Source organism: Trematomus bernacchii, unplaced genomic scaffold, assembly GCF_902827165.1.
Source record: "Trematomus bernacchii unplaced genomic scaffold, fTreBer1.1, whole genome shotgun sequence".
Lineage (NCBI taxonomy): Eukaryota > Metazoa > Chordata > Actinopteri > Perciformes > Nototheniidae > Trematomus > Trematomus bernacchii.
In genome coordinates, this window is record NW_022987477.1 from 4,004,645 (window position 1) to 4,023,736 (window position 19,092).

The 19,092-nt window shown below is 43.5% G+C and overlaps 1 protein-coding gene across 1 annotated transcript in view; it reads right to left on the reverse strand.

Moving 5' to 3' along the window:
* Positions 1-1,022: 1,022 nt before the first annotated feature.
* LOC117494812 (cadherin-20-like) overlaps positions 1,023-19,092 on the reverse strand; it is a 56,086-nt gene continuing 38,016 nt past the window's right edge. Inside the window, exons 2-12 of the mRNA XM_034145792.1 lie at positions 18,685-18,994; positions 15,186-15,480; positions 14,799-14,918; positions 12,970-13,137; positions 10,560-10,747; positions 10,200-10,453; positions 7,112-7,248; positions 6,315-6,436; positions 5,812-5,929; positions 4,847-5,098; positions 1,023-2,740 (exon numbers count right to left, since the gene is read on the reverse strand). Of these exons, the coding sequence (XP_034001683.1) occupies positions 2,226-2,740; positions 4,847-5,098; positions 5,812-5,929; positions 6,315-6,436; positions 7,112-7,248; positions 10,200-10,453; positions 10,560-10,747; positions 12,970-13,137; positions 14,799-14,918; positions 15,186-15,480; positions 18,685-18,903 (2,388 nt within the window). The 5' untranslated portion in view covers positions 18,904-18,994 and the 3' untranslated portion in view covers positions 1,023-2,225. The remainder of the gene's footprint in view (positions 2,741-4,846; positions 5,099-5,811; positions 5,930-6,314; positions 6,437-7,111; positions 7,249-10,199; positions 10,454-10,559; positions 10,748-12,969; positions 13,138-14,798; positions 14,919-15,185; positions 15,481-18,684; positions 18,995-19,092) is intronic.

Consider the following 19,092-nt stretch of genomic DNA (forward strand, 5'->3'; position numbering starts at 1 on the left):
TATTTTTTACTTTTCAAATGTCGTTCCACTTTGAAGCTACTAATGCACCCCCACTTATTCCAAATAAACCCTCGGTCAATTTGGTCCTCAATTTGGCCCGACTGCTGATGAGGGAAAACTTTGATCTGACGCAAGCGGGAGAAACAAAGATTTGTCAAATATATGCGGGCTGTTGAATGTTAAAAATAAGGACAGACAAATTAGAGAACAATCCCTGGTGTGTTACTGAAGTGTTCTGCTCATCATGCAGAGCGTATGAAAGTGCAAAAATGTAAATCCGTGGAATATTACAGCCTCATCTCCTGTGCAATTTCACTGTTGATTGCCGACCAGCAGGTAAGCCAGAGCCATGGATTGCAGACTTATTTCTTTGTCATTTGTTCTGAAAAATATGGAAATTGACAGTAGTGCAAAAATATTGTACAGGTAGACTATTAATTGTGGTATTGGCTTTATGTTTTCCTTTAATCTTATCTACCTTCCTTTCAATTTTCCATTCCTGTCCTTCACTGGTAAAACTTTGATTGACATAAGCAATTAAGTAGAGTCTCCCGTTTATGATTGATTGATTTCCATTGGTAATTGTTCCCCTCTGCAAGTTGCTAGAGGTACAGCAGGCGGTGTGTGGGGGGGGGGGGGGGGGGGGGGGAAAGCTTTTAGTCAATACTGAACTATATTACTGCAAAACAGAATAAGTCAAGCAAATTAAGCACTTTGAGGGAAAACTGTAATGAAAAGTGAATCAACGGCAATAACACTTTGGAGCACAATTCGGCGTATAATTGCAAACTTAAATAGCTGCTTTATCTTTTGAAGGACTTACATTTCTGTCATGCTTCAGGGGATTGTATAATGTTCCTCACCAGCAAAAGCAGCAGTTTTTTAAAATGTGCCACCCAGATGTTCAGAAAGCATAATTTCCTTCATTGCCTCAGTGTTGTGTGTAATTATAACAGTTTTCTCATCTCATGGTGGTTTAAGGACTGCACAGAAGCATCGTTATTTTTCATTTTTATTACCAAGAATACAAAAAAATACCTACATTCACATACCACTTACTGCAGCATGACTGACCACATAGATTTCAAGTAAACGTCACCCAATCAAATTATCAAAATGTTCCTCTACTTCATTCCCAGTTTGCAAAATCCATTTTCTTATCTTTTGGTGTGTGTGATTTCTTTTATGTTTCATCCAAAACGTCTTTTTTGTACATTTGGCACTTAATGCAGATTATAAATGTCTTTGAAGTCCACAGAATTGGAGGATTAAGCCACTTTTGTGTGGTGGCAGAAAAGCAACACAGGACACATCAAGCCTTGTTGTCGGTACCAGAAATGAAAGTGAAAGCCTCGTTTGAGAATAATGTTGCTTTCCCCGCCTGCTGGGAAAAAAATCCAGATCCAAAAATGGCTTCCTTAACATCCTCATGAATGTATTACTGCTTTTATGTTTGGGGAAAAAACAGAGTTACAATACAAAAACAATAATACGATAAACATATCAACCCAAATGGGATTACAGCATCTCCATTTCCTGTGCATGTCATGTGACATTTAGAGAAACGTGTCATCACACAGAATGAAAAACCTTTACAACATACAGTATACGTGATCTTTTGAAGACTTCTTCACATAGCGGCCGTACAAGCACAGTGTTGGTTTGAAGTACCCAAATAAGTTAGCAAAAAATATAAATACAGCACATGGAACAAAGGAATAAATTAAGACCTGCCACAGATGAAACAAATAACGATGTATCTCCAATTGCAGGCTGTTGTTTTTCATTTCCCCCCTCAGAGTTGTCCTACCAACTTCAGCTTTTCAGAGTTTGTACTCCTGTGTTGCTGTGAGTAAGGTCTCATGTTTTCATCTCTGGCATAAACCGCTCCTCACTTTGAACCAAAGACGGCTCTGACTTTGGGGGGGGGTCAGGAGGGGGGTTAGCTGTGCTTTGAAGCCGCTCCTCTGTGGGCCTCACAAGGCTGCCATCCAGCCTCAGTCTCTGGGGGAGATTTAAAAGCAGCTCACACTGCTGCTGCTGCGGGCTCTCTGGCCTTCAAGGCTGTGGAGAATCCAGGCAGGAATTCAAGTGCTACAGTAACAGTCATGGATGTGGATGTGAGAGCACACCTGGCTTTATTGCGCACGTGTTTGTGGCACTTCTCTGATGTTGTTGTGTTGGTGTAACTTTTCTCGGAGTTAAAAGGCAATGGTTCTGATGTTCTACCACATCTGAGGAGTGTTCGTCTCCAGCACGCCGTACATCTCGGCAAGTTTTTTAAAGCGTGGCCCCCAGTCGTTGAGATAGTCGTACTCGTGGTCCGTGTTGGACGTCCCCGACTGGAGCGAGCTGAGCGACTCTGCCACCGAACCCTCGCCCTCGTAGGCGTAGGTCTGCAGGGAGTCGTAAGGCGGGGCGCACGCATCCATGTCGGCGTCCAGGAGCTTGGCCAGCACGTACCCGTGGACGCTGCTGTCCCCCCCGCCCATGACGCACGCCTGAGGGACGTAGCGCGACAGACTCTCGATCTCCGGCAGCATGTCCTGCCTCATCTTGCCCGGGTGGTGGTGCGCTTCTCGTGGGTTCCACATGGCGGCGATGTCGAAGGCCTCGGTGTCCTCCTCGCCGCCACCTTCGTCGTCGTAGCGCACGATGTTCTCGTGGACGTTCTCCTCCTCGTCACACAGGAAGGGCTTCTTACGGTGAGTGCGCAGTGAGAGCATGAGCAGGATCATCACTGGGGAAAGGAAGAGATAAGGAGTTAGCATTCAGATGTCACGGAAGAGCTTGTGGGTTCTTCTCAAGGTGTTTATACTTCTACAATGTAATTGCATTATCATTGATACAAAAACCACCAAAAAAAAGCATCAATAATATATACTTTCTTTGATTTCAGGAATTTAAGATTGAGTTAAATAAAAATATCATAAACATTTTAATGAAAAACAAGTTTGATAAGACATTGTTGGTTTCAAGTTGGGATAAAAAGTAGCTTTACAAGATTTTAAGTTTCTTCCCATCATTCCTCACGTCACACTACAATGGAGTCACTGCTTGTACAAATGAACTTTCATGTATTTTTTCACTTTGTAAAAAAAGCGTCATTACATGTCCAGCATGAAAAAACATGAATCCAAAATCCATTTGACATTTTTTGTAGTGTAAAAATGAAAAGCACTGTCTGAGGGCGAGCCTCAGGGCAGCAGTAGGCCTGATTAAAATCCCTGCAGCACTTTGTTTTCCAGTACATGTTTCACTTGTTTTCACCACATAAAAAACACACGATGAAAAAGGGCAGTGTGGCAGACTCAATAAACTCCTGTCTTCAAACACAACATTAAAGAGAAAATAATCTCCGTTTGAAAAAAGGCGATAGCAGAGGAGCTTTAAAAGCCCAGTGTGACATCATCTGCAGGATTAAATATAGCTTCCTTTTTTGCATCCTGCCAAACGTCTTGTGTTCATTAGCACCAGCTGCCCTTTAGCATCACACTTTCTTCTCCCCGGGAGGCTGATATGGACCCACTTTATCTCCCCCCGCAGACCTGGAGACGTGAGCAGGGCTCCGCTGACTGACTCACTCCGCACGGTGACAACATCTCTCCGCCACTGTGAGCTCATTGTTTTAAAGACATAATAATTCAGATTTTATCATTTCCTTTTAAGCTGAACGATTTAATGCTGTCAGTAAAGTATATCAAATATTAAGTGATGATTCATTATTTTTATTTGAGTGTGTATTTGGCTCATTTGGTCGGTGATAAACTTTTACAATCCTCCTTGTAATTTTTTTAAATATTTAAAGGGGACCTATCATGCAAAATGCACTTTTGTACGTCTTTTCTACATGAATATGTGTCCCCGGTGTTCCAGGGAACTCACCAAGTGTCAGAAAACACAACCCTCTCTATTTTCCTCCATACCCAAATCTCTAAAAAAGGGGCTGCAACGGATCTGATAAAAACTGATCCAGATTTGAACACTGTCCTGACGTCAGGACGGTGGCGCTACGGCTATTGGGCCAACTCCACCAATCAGGAGGAGACAGCCACGGCCATTGCCGTTTGAAAGCGCTGGAGACGCTGTAGTACATATGCCAGGCCTGTAGATGGTGCTGTTCTGCCCTTACAAACAGAGCTAAAAAATGTCAAATTGAGCAAAATGAGGCATGGCTAAAATGCATGATCTGTTTGGTATTTTGCAAAAAAAAAAGTATAAATATGCCTTACAGTATATAGGTATGGTCCTACACTATATTATTCAAATATAGCATGATAGGTCCACTTTAAATATTTTCAAATGGTATCCCTCTGTAATAAATAATTGTGGATTTAAATGATAAGTGAGACACTTCCAGCTGTGTCGGATCTACAGGACATCCCCTGCTCTACATAACACGACTCTGCGGGAGATGTTTTCCAAAATCAGTGCTTCTTCTTATGATTTGAATCGAAACATTGGAAGCTTTATCGTTTTATTTTTGAGTTATGGAAACAATTTCAAATAGGGAAAACAAGGTTCTTAGGACTCAATTATATTCAATTAGTACGATTTATTTGAGCATTTATGTGTTACTCTTTGTTGGATTTGCCTATTCTGGCATTTTATATTAATTATTCATTTAATTTATTTGAATATGTCTTCACTTCTATACATGTTTTCACAGTTAACATTTATTTTTTTAAGAATTCAAGAAAAAAACCAAAGTAAATCTGCCAATGTCATCTTCATACTGTATGACAGACCTTCTATACATGTTTTCACGGTTCAAATGAATAGAATCCAGTGTGATCTTCACATGACAGACCTCTCTGCACTTCCTCTCAGCGTCAGTGTGACTCACCCAGCAGGACGAAGATGCAGGCGAGGATGGCGATGAGCGCCCCCCTGCTGAGACTCGCCGGAAGGGTGTAGGCCTCGGCGGTGCAGGACAGGACGTTTCCGTCGTGGTCGCAGCTGCACACGCGGACGGTCATCGTGCTCGTGCTGCTCTGCACCGGCTGCTCCCCGTCAGAGATGAAGATGGGCAGGTAGAAGACGGTCTGGTCCTGGTGAGACCAGCCCCCCCGCCGCGTCAGGATCCACGCCGTGTTGTCTGGAGAGAGACAAAGAGGTCAGGCAAGGGGCGAGATTACAGGGTTAAAGTTCAGAACTGTGGACAAGCAGAGTCAAGAGGGGTGTGGGTAATGGTGAGAATTCAAGATTTGAGTTGATTTGATCTTATTCGGAGACAGATTGTGTTATCTAAAAACGAAGAATACTTTTAAATCCTGTCTACGGAAATCATTATCAATTCAAATGCATTCATACATCAGTGCAGGGAGTCGAGACCATATTGGAATCAATTCTCGTGTAGTCAGTCAAATTTGAAAGAAATGTCTTGTATTGTAGCAACAGGATGATTTTCTACCAGAACAAGCTTTCAGAGTTACTACTAGTGGTGCAAGGGCATGCTCTTCTACAAGGAGAAATCTGTGAAAACTGATGATCTTTTGATGCCACAAAGCAGCGCTATAAATCATACAAGATGGATTTCCTGTCCACCTTTAACCTGAATGGGTGTCTACTGTACATTACATTACATGTCATTTGTTAGACGCTTTTATCCAAAGCGACTTACATACTCAATACTGTGGACAATCCCCACAGGAGCAATTTGGGGTGAAGTGTCTTGCCCAGGGACACAACGACATGCTGACTGCAGTGGGACTCGAACTTGCTATCCCCTGATTCGAAAGTCCAGCACACTTCCCACTGAGCCACAGTCTACTACTGTGCAGCTGTACAACAGAACACGTGTCTGTGTACCTTGGTTGTCTCTGAGGGTGAAGTTAGGGTTGTTAGCGGCCTCTGGAGCCAGGCTGTAGTAGAAGCGTTGCCCCCCCAGCGGCTCATCGGGATCCACCGCCGTCACCGTCTGGACCAGCTGGATTCATCAAAGAGACACAGAGTTAGATTACAATTTATAATACATCTTCCTCTTTTTACACTGAAATATTTTTTCTAATTAGCAGTATTAGCTAAATGTTAAATTTGACGCTAATTTTAATTACTTTTGAATACTGTTGGGAGTGAATCATATTTTTGAAAATTAGTATACATGCAGTGGTGGAAAGTAACAAAGTACATAACCAGCAGTATATACATTAATTCAAATGAAGTAATTTAATAGTATAAAGCTCTGTATTTTCACAGTTTTGAGGAGTTTAAAATGTACCTCAAACTTGATATCTGGAGAAAATACACTTAGTTTCTTTCCGGCACTTATCAGATGTATCATTGTTCACGCTGTGATATCTCATGTTCTGTACCTGTCCCGCTTTAGCGTTCTCACACACATAAGCCTCCAAGTAGTGCGTCAGCGTGGGAGGATTATCGTTGACATCGAGGACCCTCACAGCCACCGACACACTGGAGATCTTTGTGGGGTTATCTGCAGGAACACACACACACACACTGGTCAGACGCTGTAAGATGCCTTGATGAACTCAGATAAACGACTCTTTTAAGGATCCTGCTGAGCTCGGTGCGCGTCTCCCTTAATCTTCAACTAATTTACAGTGAGCCCGCGGAGCATTAGACCTCTCGCGCTTAGATTACAATTCTATTATTCTCTATTACCAATCAGCAATTTGCATATCCTAACCAGCTGTGTAATAGACAGAAGAATCGCAATTAGTGGGCAGTAACTACTTTCTCAGGTTTCATCACATGATCGATCAATCAATGGCGTGACTTTGGCTCTGGAGGTCGAAGTGGGATATGGCCCGGTGAGTGTTTTCATACTGTATATACATGTGTGTGTTTGAGGGTCAAATATAAGCAATTAAATATCCAGCTCGAGTGGAAGTCAAAATCTGCTGATGTTTTATTAGAGGGAAATTAAATGTGAAAATCTATTTGAGTTAAAGTGCAGAACAAAGCAGTTTGATTAAAATGTGAATATTGACCGAGCTGAAAATGAGTCCAAATTAACTTGCACCAAGAATGTGAAAATGATGAGCGTAAAGTAAAGATAACTCAATCCTTTTAGAATAACTTCATTTATTGTTCAAATATGTTTAAGCCATAATGGGGAAGCTTGTGTGTGTGTGTGTGTTTGACGTACTCATCTCCATGGCGAGGACGGTGATGTTGTGCCAGCCGATCTCCTCTCGGTCCAGCGAACGCACCGTCATCAGAGAGCCAGTAGTGAGTTCCACGTAGAAGAACTTCTCGGGGTCGCTGGACTTGTCGATGGAATACCTGATGACACAAAATTACACGTGTCATGTGAAGAGCAGTCTTGTGGTGTTTCTGCAAACTAGTAATCCTATCTTAGTGGGGGCGAGGCATGCACACACTCCAGCATGTGCACCGTGTGTGTATCTGTGAGATAAGACGTCAGGCAGGCAGCTTCTGAAGGCACATGAAGAAGAATAGGCTCCAGATAAGGCTTAATCAGAGTATCTGCCACACTGACGGCAGGGAACACACCCCTGCAGCCGCTGCTCATCTCCTGCCACTGTAGGCTCATTTCCAATTCCACACACACACACACACACACACACACACACACACACACACACACACACACACACACACACACACACACACACACACACACACGAGAACACAGGCTGTGGAGCAGAAATCTGTTTATATAATGATGAAGTGTTTACACATGGACTGAATACATATGTCGCTGCTTCACACCAAAAAAAAAGTGAGTGGGTTGATTGATACGGAAAAGCAATTATCAGCAACTTTTTTATCAAAGTAACAAAAACAAAATTGGCATCATTGTGAATATTTTTAGAAAATTGAGGAAGAAATACTTTTGATGCTCAATGCAATGGGCATATTGCACTATTTCTATTCTAAAAAGTCATATGTTTATGACAAATGTACTTGTTAAAGAACCCATTGCTATTACAATTAATGACTCAGCAAATCACGAGCACTTTCTAGGATGTAGGTTGTGTTTCCTGGCCTGGATCTCTGCTCACTTCTCACCCCCAGTCCCCACACCTGCTATCCTTAAATCACCCACTAGATGCCCTCACTCCGGCTAGTCACCTGACATCCCCTCCCACCTGCACACCTGTTCCCCTCATCAGTCCTCCCTTTCCCACACACTTCCGGTTTGTCAAACTCCCATGTGATGATGCCTGCAGCTGCTGCTAACCTGCTAAATGCTCAAGTGAATGGTGAATGCTGTCTTCAGTGAGCTGTATGAGGCCTTCAGCTTTTGCTTGTTGCACCCGCCTTGGTGTCCTGTTGTTGTTTATTGTGGGTTGTTTGTATTTAGTTGTCTGAGTTTCTGGTCAATTTTGGTGAGCTACACTGAGGAGCATGGTTGTGTAACACAGTACATTTTAATGGACTTACTTCAGAATTTCATTATCATTTTTACACAAGTAATTTTCCTTGTGTTGAAGTTTCATTAGAATAACTGTAATTTTACTCCAGTACAATATCATGGTGCTTGTTTCATGGTGTAATCGTTCTAATTCTGTCTTTTGATCAAAGAATTATCATGTTTTTGGTTTTCTTGCTAAATGGGGATAGTCTTAAATATAATTAAATCACTGAGATTCACCTTATGGATTTAAGGGACCTTTTATACAGGATTTCACTAAACTAAACTACCTTTTTAAACGACAAAATTCACCATTAATCGTCATTTATCATATAAGACAAGTATCTTTGGCAGGCGAGTGTGTGTTCATATATGCAGGGTTGTTTGCAGTGTGTGTTTCAGACTGTGTGCCGACAGGGAAAAGTCATGACTGGCACATAGTCGGCTGGCAAGGATCTCCCTGAAGGATCTCTGTTAATATCACTCCTCCTCTGTGTGCGTATGGATGTGTCAAACGGCAGTGCAAGTGTGTGTGTGTGTGTGTGTGTGTGTGTGTGGGTTCAGATACATCTGCCAGTCATGCTTTTGTAAAGGACAGAAAGATATAAAATGGAAATGAGACAGACGGAGGCTGGAGGTCACCTGCTGCTTGTTGTTCTTATCTGTCATCTCATGTTGCTGCTGCGGTATCTCAGCTCTTTACTGGCACCCTGATCTGATCCCTCAGCTATCTGCCTCTCACTCTCCTCATGCTCCAAACAAATCTATTTCCACTAATTCTCATCCAGAGTACACTGCCAGCTCTGGGGAATTAGCTGCATCAATGTTAGGATTTTCTCTCTCTTCAGAAATGAGAGAGTTGACAGTTAATTGTCATCAGCAGAGCTCTGTGAGCATCAAAGAGTTTAGAGCAATTATAAATTATAATTGCAACCATTTTGCACACCTGTCATTTGTCTAATTAAACGGCATCCCTTTTCTATTATTACACTCAAGGTAGTTCTTGTGTTTACATTTGTTTTCACACTATTCTTTGTATGTTATGGTACATGTGTGTACTGCTTCTTTGAAATACAGTGATATATAAGATGTATTGACTCTGTAAGGGCATACAATAGGGACATGTATTTCCTTCTTTAAACATTTGCAGAGCAGATTTTAAATCCAGCATTGTTTGCATCCATGTAGTGTCTGACACCATGTCATCTACATCCATTCTCATTGCACTACTTTACCCCTATTTGAGTCTGTAAAGTGGACAGCTGGGACGGGCGCTTGTGAAACACGCGTTTACCGCCGCAGTCGTTGATTCCTCCACATGATTAATAGCCTAATTAAAGTCTTTATGTCTAATTAGTCTACGAGAGGTGCAGTCTGGACAGTAAACCCACAATGCAACATCTGCTCTGTGTGCCACAAACATACTCTCATAATAATGGAGAGGAGTGGAAGTGATCAGCTTCTCTTGCCTCTGTGTGTGGAGTAATTTACTGGACGTTGAAACTTGTTATTAAAATTGTAATGCGTGTCCTCTATCCTATCAGCTGTGTTGATATGGAGCTTGCAAACACATGTTGTAAATAAATGAGGAATGAGAGATGTTAAGATGCTGCCCTCTGCTGGTGACTATATAACATCACAGGTACAATCAGAACACAGAAGCATTCCCACACCTGACATGATTTGTGCTGGATTCATCTCTTTGTAGTTTCTTAGTATTATAGACTGTAGACTCAAACAACATGCACATAGTTGGCATTTCACTCCACTGGCTTGAAAGCAACAGAACAGTCGTAAATCAACGAGTGAAGCTGTGGAAACACATGCAGGTCGGTGTTGTTCTCATCCTCCTCACCTCACAGTGTTGTTGGCAGCGTCGGGGTCTCTAGCTGAAATGGTCTTCACCAACGTGCCGATCTCTGCGTCCTCTGACAGCTCCACGTAGTACTCAGGGGATTCAAACTGCGGGGGCTCGTCCACGTCCTCCACGCTCACGTGCACGATGGTGACGTCCTTGAAGGGCCCGCGGTGGCGCAGTGAGGGGTCCAGGTGGGTGTTGGCGCCCTCCACCTTCAGAGTGTAACTAGGTTTGCCCTCAAAGTTCAGTGGCTGGAAAGGGAACACACGGAAAGGAAAATGAAAACTCAACAATATACATTATTTGAAATGATCTATATCATCAGCCGAACATTGATTTATTCATGCCTCTGTGTACCTTTTTCACTGTGATGATGCCGAAAAGGTTGGTGGGGTCGGTGCTGATGTCAAACTGGTCCCTTCCATCTCCATCGATGATGCTGTACACCATCTCTGCGTTCAGCCCAATGTCCCTGTCCTTGGCCCAGATACGCCCCACCACTGACCCCACGGGGGCTGCCTCTGGGATGCTCATCTGGTACAGCCCTGAGGAAAGAAATAATCATCCTGTTATACATGTCCTATCCTCTAGAGGGAGCCAAACCTCTTCCATCACCTTGCTCTCCACTCAAAATCACTTCCCAGACAGCCTGAAATAAATGGCTCCATAAATGCCTCACAATTGGGTTATATACTGTCTCGTGGGCTGCCTTCAATTTTCATCTACCGTTTAACCTCAAAGAAGAGGTGACAGCTGCCCAATTTGTGGCGCTCCCTGCAGTCCGAAGTAAAATGCCTCCACATTGTGGTCGACAGAGGGGAATCCCTGAAGCTCTTCACAGCCGATCAAAGTTCCATCGAAGTGATGGCGCTAATTGGTGGGGGACTAATGATGGGAATGGGCAGCGGGTGTTTCCCTTTGTCTAGGAGTGGAGCCACCCGTCGGCCAGGAAGAGATGACTGCGGACAGCTAGACAACCCCTGACCTCCGGGGGACGTTAACGAGAGGAGCAGAAATTGGGATAATCAAAGAGACAGCATGGGGCGACTGGTGGCTGAGCGAGGGAGTGGGGGGGGGGGTAGGCCAGGGGGTAAATGGTCAGGGACTGGTGGCCAAAAGTGGACCGAGGGAGAAGGGCTAACGGCTTGAGATAAATGGTGGATAGATACTGTATGTGAAGGAGCCAATTGTCATCTACACAGAACCACGTTTGTTTTTTTGGATTTAGGCGTGGATTAGACAAACTGAAGTCTCGTGTTTTTCTTGCTTGGATGTGTGCCCCACTGCTGCCCTACATGTAGCTGAAACACACTGACAAGTCTAACCACAAGTCGAGTTTAGCCCTGAGACAAAACGGCGTGGTGTTTTTGAAATTAAAGCCAACTCCAGGGTCATGTGAGGATTGTTTTTGGTTTGTGGTGCGATTCAGACTCATGTTAATGAAGTACGCTCTTGGTACTGTATAGTAAACAACAAAGGACTCTCTGTACACTCACACATTTGACATTTGAAGGGAATACTCGTGATAATTTTAACCAAGCTGCATTGAAAACAAACCCTGTATGTTCAAAATGCCGTACTCATACCTATAACAAGTGCCATTTTCTTTCTCATAGACTTCTAATTAAAGGATTCCTTACATATACAAAAAGCTGCTAACTTGAGCTGCATAATATTAAATTATATACATATACAGTTTCATGTGGCTTTTTTAAGACTCTGAAATCCTTGCCAACAATAATTTGTACTTTAATCAGATTTAGTTAGAGAGACATTTTTCAGCTCTGAGTCATTTCCACTACACGGCCTCGCTCGGTATGGCTAGGCCTCGTTAGGACTGGCTCACTTTATGGCGCATTTCCATTACAGTTTAGGAACTGGGGTATATATAAAGGGTAGTATCTATAGTAACGCAGTGTAGGCGGAGCAATGAGATGAGAACCCCAGAAATACCAACACAGCCGTTAGCTGTTAGCACTCAGAGCTCACAGCTCCTCATATCTGTTCAGAAACTAGACAAAAGTTAAACAAGTACACACCACAGACTGTCTGTGTCATGGTGAATACAGTCGCTGGCTTATTTATGTCTTGTCCGTTGTTGTAAGTGTGGACGGTCGGAGCATATATTGCGTTAGCTTAGCCAATCTCCATTTAGAAAACACGCATTTTAAAAGGTTTTTTGCCTGCCGTCTGTCTGCAGACTTGTCAAAGCATTAATTCATGGTTTTTACTAACCGGTATCAGTATGTTGTTACTTCGGCATCATTTTGAAATGTGTATTACAATTAAATCACGGTCAAATATGTTCATCTTGTTGGAGTTGTAGCCCCCTTGCCAGCGATTCTCTCTCTAGTTTAACATACTCAGCCCGACTCAGCCTGGTTGTTCCTGGCCCTAGAACCACGATTTTATGGGGCCAGACAAACTGTGAATTAGGACCCGCTAGCCGGTACTAGGCCAAGTGGAAACGCAACCAAAGACGGGCCGCTGACGTCACAGCTCTCTTAAACGGGGCTCCGCGCTGTAGTGGAAACGCGCCAATAAGTCACTTTACTTCTATTGTGATACATCATTCTACATTATAGTCTTACATCCCTGGCTGCACTGTTTCTCCTCTGCTGTGAGAAACTTTTACATTTCAGCTGTAAGAGTATCAGGAGGGATTAGCGGGGGGGGGGGGGGGGGGGGGTGGGGTGATGTGGGTTCACGTAAAGCGGGAAGTGAATCAGGGGCAGAGGTGAGAGTGATAAGACAGAACTGCTCTTACTCTGGTCAAACATGGGCGGGTTGTCGTTGATGTCGCCGAGCGTGACATTGACCGTGGTGGTGCCGGCGAGCCCCCCCAGCTGGCCCCCCATGTCTTTGGCCTGGATGACCACGGTGTAGTTCTCCCTGATCTCCCTGTCCATGTCTGCCAGGGACACACGGACCACGCCTGAGGGGAAAGAGAGGGTAAGAAAAGGGCAAGCAGAGACACATGAGGTGAAGGAAAGGTCACCCGCAGAGAGCTGGTGACTCAGATTAGGGTCATGTGTCCGAGCGATGGTGTCCTGGAATGTCAGCGCTCTCAGTGGAGCGGACAAGAGGCTGCATGAGGGATTTATAATTAAACTTGTCTGATTTTTAAGTAATTATTATAATCATAGGGTTTCTGGTTTTAAGCTGTTCCAGACAAAGGTTTTAACACTTAAAGACTGGGCTGCAATAGAGAAACAACACATTTAAAAAAAAAAAATTGGATTGTGAATCTGTTCCTACAATAAGTCATAAATGTAGACTTAAGTGGTAAAATATACTTATTGATTACTCTTGACGATTATTATATGGAATGTCATATCTGTTATATATGTTTAGATCTCAATCCTAGTCCCGTTTTTCTGAATGTCAAGCATTTGATCACACTTTTAGCCTATTTTGTTTACAATTTTGATATATATATTGTATCATTGGAGGTTATTAGGGCTACTATCTTACTCTATTAAACTTCTTTCATTTTTTTTAGGGATACAATCATTGAAATTACCTATAATATAGCAACATTTCTGCAGGTAAAAACCTCCATTATATATATGTTAACATGGTTTTACATGAAATATGTGACTCTGAACTGAAACCAACAACACAATGAAGGATGGCAGTGTGGGTTTGTGCTGTATTTGTTGAGTTTTACATTGTGTTGGCCCCGATAAAAGCCTCAGTGCTGTAAGCAGCCTCAGGCGGGCTGATTGATAGCTGTAGAGCCACTTGTGTTTCAGTGATGGATGAACCTCCAGCAGCAGCGGTCTGCTGACGGCAACACAACCCCATACTGACAAACAAGGAAATAAGGCAGCTGTGGTAAAAAATGGCCCGTGTCTCCCTGCTTTTGGGAATATAACGGATTTATGGAAGTGTTAGTTTGAGTTATTAACATTATTACCATGTGTTGCGTAGAGATACTTTATTTTTATTGCCACCTTGCTGTTGATATGATATAACTCAACATGGCACTGTTTGCTAAATGATTTGCAGCATTACAACGTTTATTTGGTTTGTAGTAAACAGACATGTAAAGTCATGGTCGAGTGGTTCTATTTTGAAGGGATTAAACGTGTGAGTATCTTTTTCTTTTTGTGAGTGGCTTCCAGTCTCATTTTGTCTTCACTTCTATCAGACAGTCACACTTTGAGTTCAGCACATCTCTTGCTGTTGAGTGCTAGTAATATGAGTTATTGCAAGTTGCAACAAAGCCTGTTTCAGACAAGTGTTGGGTGGTCTCGTAGCAACAAAAGGAGCCACGCTGTGAGCTGCCATCATTCAGAGCCGCTCGGTAGAGGGGCTTCAAGTGTGGACCGCTAAAAGCAGCCTCCTGTGCAATTACTGGAAAAAGTTGGGGAATCATCAGCCGCTATCAGTAGGAGTAAATCCTGAATGTCGGTGATAGTTTGTCGACTTTATCAGGTCATCTAACATCATTCATGCTCATTGAAAATTCATGAGGAGCTCATGAAATAGTGAAAGTGTCTGGTGAAGTTTGAAATCCATCAGCCTCTACATGTAATGGATCAAAAACGCTGGTTGCTGTGGTTACGGGAGGCAGCGTGTGGAAAGTCGTACCGGTTTTGGCATCCACAGAGAAGTAGGGCTGGCCCTCCACGATGCTGTAGACCACCCGAGCACTGTTGCCGTACGTGGGGTCGTCGGCGTCCGTAGCAGTCAGCTGGATCACAGATGTTCCTGGACGAACAAAATGAGGTTACACCAATATCAACATTTACATCAAGAGAAATCATTATGGGAGTTTTCCATGTGTGGCTGGAGCTCTCCATGAATTAACAATGCTTCAAAGTAACCACAAAAAGTGTATGAATAGTGAATGAAGCAGATGGAGAACCAGCGTTGTTTTGTTCCTCGCTGCAGTTACTCCCTTTAAAAACTAAAAGCAGGCGTGCATGGGCAGCAGTTTTGTTTCCGTCTGCATCCATCTGCCTCCCTGCTGCTTACCTATATTGGACATCTCGGGCACAGTCGCCTGGTAGGGCCCGTCCAGAAACCTGGGCTCGTTGTCGTTGATGTCCTGGATCTTCACGATGAACTGGGACTCGGGCTCCAGAGGTCTGTCCGTCAGGCGGTTGCGGGCCTGGGCGCGGAGGAGGTACTGGGACTTCACCTCCCGGTCCAGCCTCTGGAGGGCGTGGATGTCCCCCGTGCTGTCGTCGATGGTGAAGGTGGTGCCCGCGCCCTCGCCCGACAGGATGTACTTAATGGAGCCGTCGCCTTTATCCATATCTGAGTGGAGCTGAGAGTGGGACAAAAATGTTTTACTCCACAAGGCATATTCTAAGGGACAGGGTTATTAGTCTTGAATATCATGACTATATCTACAAAGTATATGTGTCACCACAAGTTGACACAAAAGGAATACATATGGCGCAGTATGAAAGTATTACAAAATGAGTTTGAGGACATTTAATTAGGGCGCGTCCCCTAATTATAGAACAATGTAGCGACACAGTGATCCGAAACATAAAAGACAACTAGTGGAAAGTTCTTGTCTGTCAAAGTCATATGGTCCAGATCCAACTGAACATGTGTTTGGTTGCGATACAGGCCTCAATGGGAGAATGCTGCTTTTCTGCTTTTTAGAATTGTAAATATTGTATTTTAGGGATTTGGACAGTAAGTAAGACAAAGAAAAGACATTCAAGGAAATCATTTTTGAGCTCTGGCAATTTGGGATGTGCATTTTTTTTTTACTATTTTCTGATACTCTACAGACTAAATCCATAAATTAACTGGAAAATGTACTGCCATTGGGGGAGTATGTACTGTATAATACAGACTACAATGGGGATATGATGAATATGAAGACTGAGTCACCGTTTTAAACCTTAAACCAGTAGAGAGCCAAAACAAAGAACAAAACAGAGTGTATCATGGGGCTTATACTTTCTATTTAGCAGTTCATATGCATTTAATAAGGATCAATTCCATATCAATTCATGTTTACAATCTTTTTTCTATTCAGTCTTGATGCGCAGAAGTACATTACTTAACCATCATTCCTAATTGAACCAGTGGGTAAATTAGCTTCAGACCCCCAATGGTAGTATGTGGTTATATGTGTACCTTAGCTGTAATGTAATCACAGTTTACAGCCTGCTTGTTGCCATGGGCCCTGCAGGGCAATCAGCAGCCTTTTGTGGCCTGTAAGTGCAATCACGCCTTACTTTCTACTTAAAGTGTGCCTGCGTATGATGAGTACTCACAGCCACCACACTGGCAGATTAAATGCCCCTATTGACGTCTGTCTGCTTTACAATCAACAGGCAACACACACAACATAAACCCCCCACTGACTCTTAAAATACTCTTTTTCTTTTAAAGATCTGGCCCTCGTTTTGGCCACTAATGCATAGTACAGGTCTGCTCAAATCAACAGACTTTTCAAACCTTGCTTTTCTGCAACTTTTCTGCAACTTTTCCCGATAGAAAACCAAAAAATAACAAGTGGAGTTGAGTGGAAACACAAGTGTTGTGAGACTGCAACAAGTGTGCAGCTACACACCACTCATTGTTGTCATTGTGGTGATAGCCTCAGCAATCTTCACAATACCTATCATTCCCCCAGCAGCCAGACTATACAATTCCTCCTATCTCTTCGGACAACGTGCCCACCTGCGCTCACTCCTTCAAAATGCGGCGCATCCTAGCTCGGCCCAGGATACATTTTTTAATCAACACCCCATTGTAAGTTTCAGCCCCGTGTCTCGGGGTGATTTATCTCGGGCCGCTGCCTTTCCTCCGCCTCATCTGCCTTCTCTGCACTGATCCTTCCTCTTTACTCCAAACCTATGAAAAGAGTTTGACACTCAGGCTATCAATTACCTGCTCCGTCTCAGCTCCGGCCCAAAGCCCAAACCTCCGACATCCCCACAGCTCTGAATACTAAGCTCCTCAACAGTGGAGTGGTAAGGTAGGCTGAGAAAAAACCTCTCCAGCACATGTTTCTCCTGCTTTGTCATATCCTATAATGCCTTTCTGCCCTGAGTGGCTCTCTGGGAAACAGCCCGGCCTGTCAGTGTCACTTATTTCATTCCGTTTGGAAAAATTAGGGTGGGCGGCTTTAAAGAGAAATGGTGAAGAAACAGTAAATGGGGAAAGAAGAAGAGGTAAGGTGAAAATGATTATGCTACGGAGACTATAAGCAGATACAGTCCTTTATGCTACAGTGCGTGCAGAAATCTCTCAGGACTTGTTATTCTGCTATCTGGTTGGAGCACTTGACTTTTTAGAATCCATGTTTTTAGGCGGTATTCCCGAGCGGTGGAAAGGAAGTTATTCCAGAACACTAATTAGGGAGGGTTGCTTCATTTCCAAAAGGAAACTTTTTGAAGATGTGTGGTGCAGGGTTTTACATGTCGATGAGGAACACAGAGTTAATTCAAACAATTAGAAGATCAGGGCAAGGTATTTTCAATAATTTAGGAATAGAAAGTACTAACGCCTCCATATATAAGCACTGAGAGATGTTAAAAGCAATGCTCTGACACCATAAGTGAACAGAGACTTTTTCGAAGGGGTTACACCGGCATTTTTTGTGATGTCATGGCAATTTGTGTTGTAAGATTGTTGTCTCACTACTGATGATGACCAACCTTACAACTATTGATCAAATGTTCAATTCACTTTAGCGACTGAGTGATCAAAGTGCTCCTTTGTGAGTATTTCTTGTCTGCTCCTTTCAGAGCATGTCAGTGGATTGCAGGCGAGAAAGGGGGGGGGGGGGGGGGGGAACTGAGTGAAGCCTCGGTTCGACTCAATTAACTCAATCACTGCTGTTTGGCTGTGGTTCAAAGTGGACAGAGGAGAGGCTGTCTTCGTATGGACGCAGTGCAGCCAGGGATTAAATTGAGAATTCTTTTTTTGCCTCTGCCTATCCATGATGTTCTGTTTTGCATTCATGCACTCCACCGAGCAGCAGATGACCTCCAGGCTGCTGAGCTCTCCTATAGATCTGTTAGTTTGCCCTGTTTGAAACTTACTGGTTGAATCTCTTTGAAACACCTACACCAAAGCACCCTGTACATCAAGTGGACAGAAAATATTCTCCCCTACCAGGCGAAAAAACCTCTACGCTTTACTTTTCTCCAGGTTATACCTTTAAGTTTACCTTGCACTGCAGATGGACTTTGAGGTGAATGATAAACCATCTAGTCAAGTTACTGGTTTGTAGTGTCTCTTCATTTAAGCAGGGCAAAGCATGGCACTGAGGGCTTTTCTGCAAGGAAATGCGTTCCCCCTTCGGCCAGAGTTTGATTGTTAGATGGGTTATCCAGTCACCTGCCAAGTCATTTTTTAAAGTGCCTGCCCTTTACAAACAGTTCTCAATGACTGCTTCTCTTATTGTTCTGTGTTACAAACCATCTGGTGCGCCGGGTCACCTTTTATGTGTGTATTTATGGCGCATGTTCTTACAGTTCAGCATGTAGGCAACACTGACCTTTCCAATATAAAGTGGTTCCAGTCCGGTGTACTCCTCAAGGACAAAAAACTGGTTCCACACCCAGCCTCTCTTCACCCTCTGCAGCAGTGCTGAGCTGCCTGCGTTTTCCTCCTCTGCAGGTCTACCCAGAATGCTGTGGGGCAGAAGGGTCAAAATGCAAAGGGCCACAGGGAGCAAGGTGCTGGCAACTGCTGGAAGATGAAATCGCTCTCCCATTGTTAGGCGCAGAGTAGTATTTCAAAAGACCTTCTCCTTTTTCTTCACGAGTGCAGTTGCCTTCTGGGTCTTTCCGGCTACTGTTGATTTCCTGGAAGAGAAAAGACAAGAACAGATCAGTCTCGGATTTATTTCCTTTTGGACAACGTCATTCTTTTGTCGTAAACTAAGCCCCAGTCTGTGTTGCAC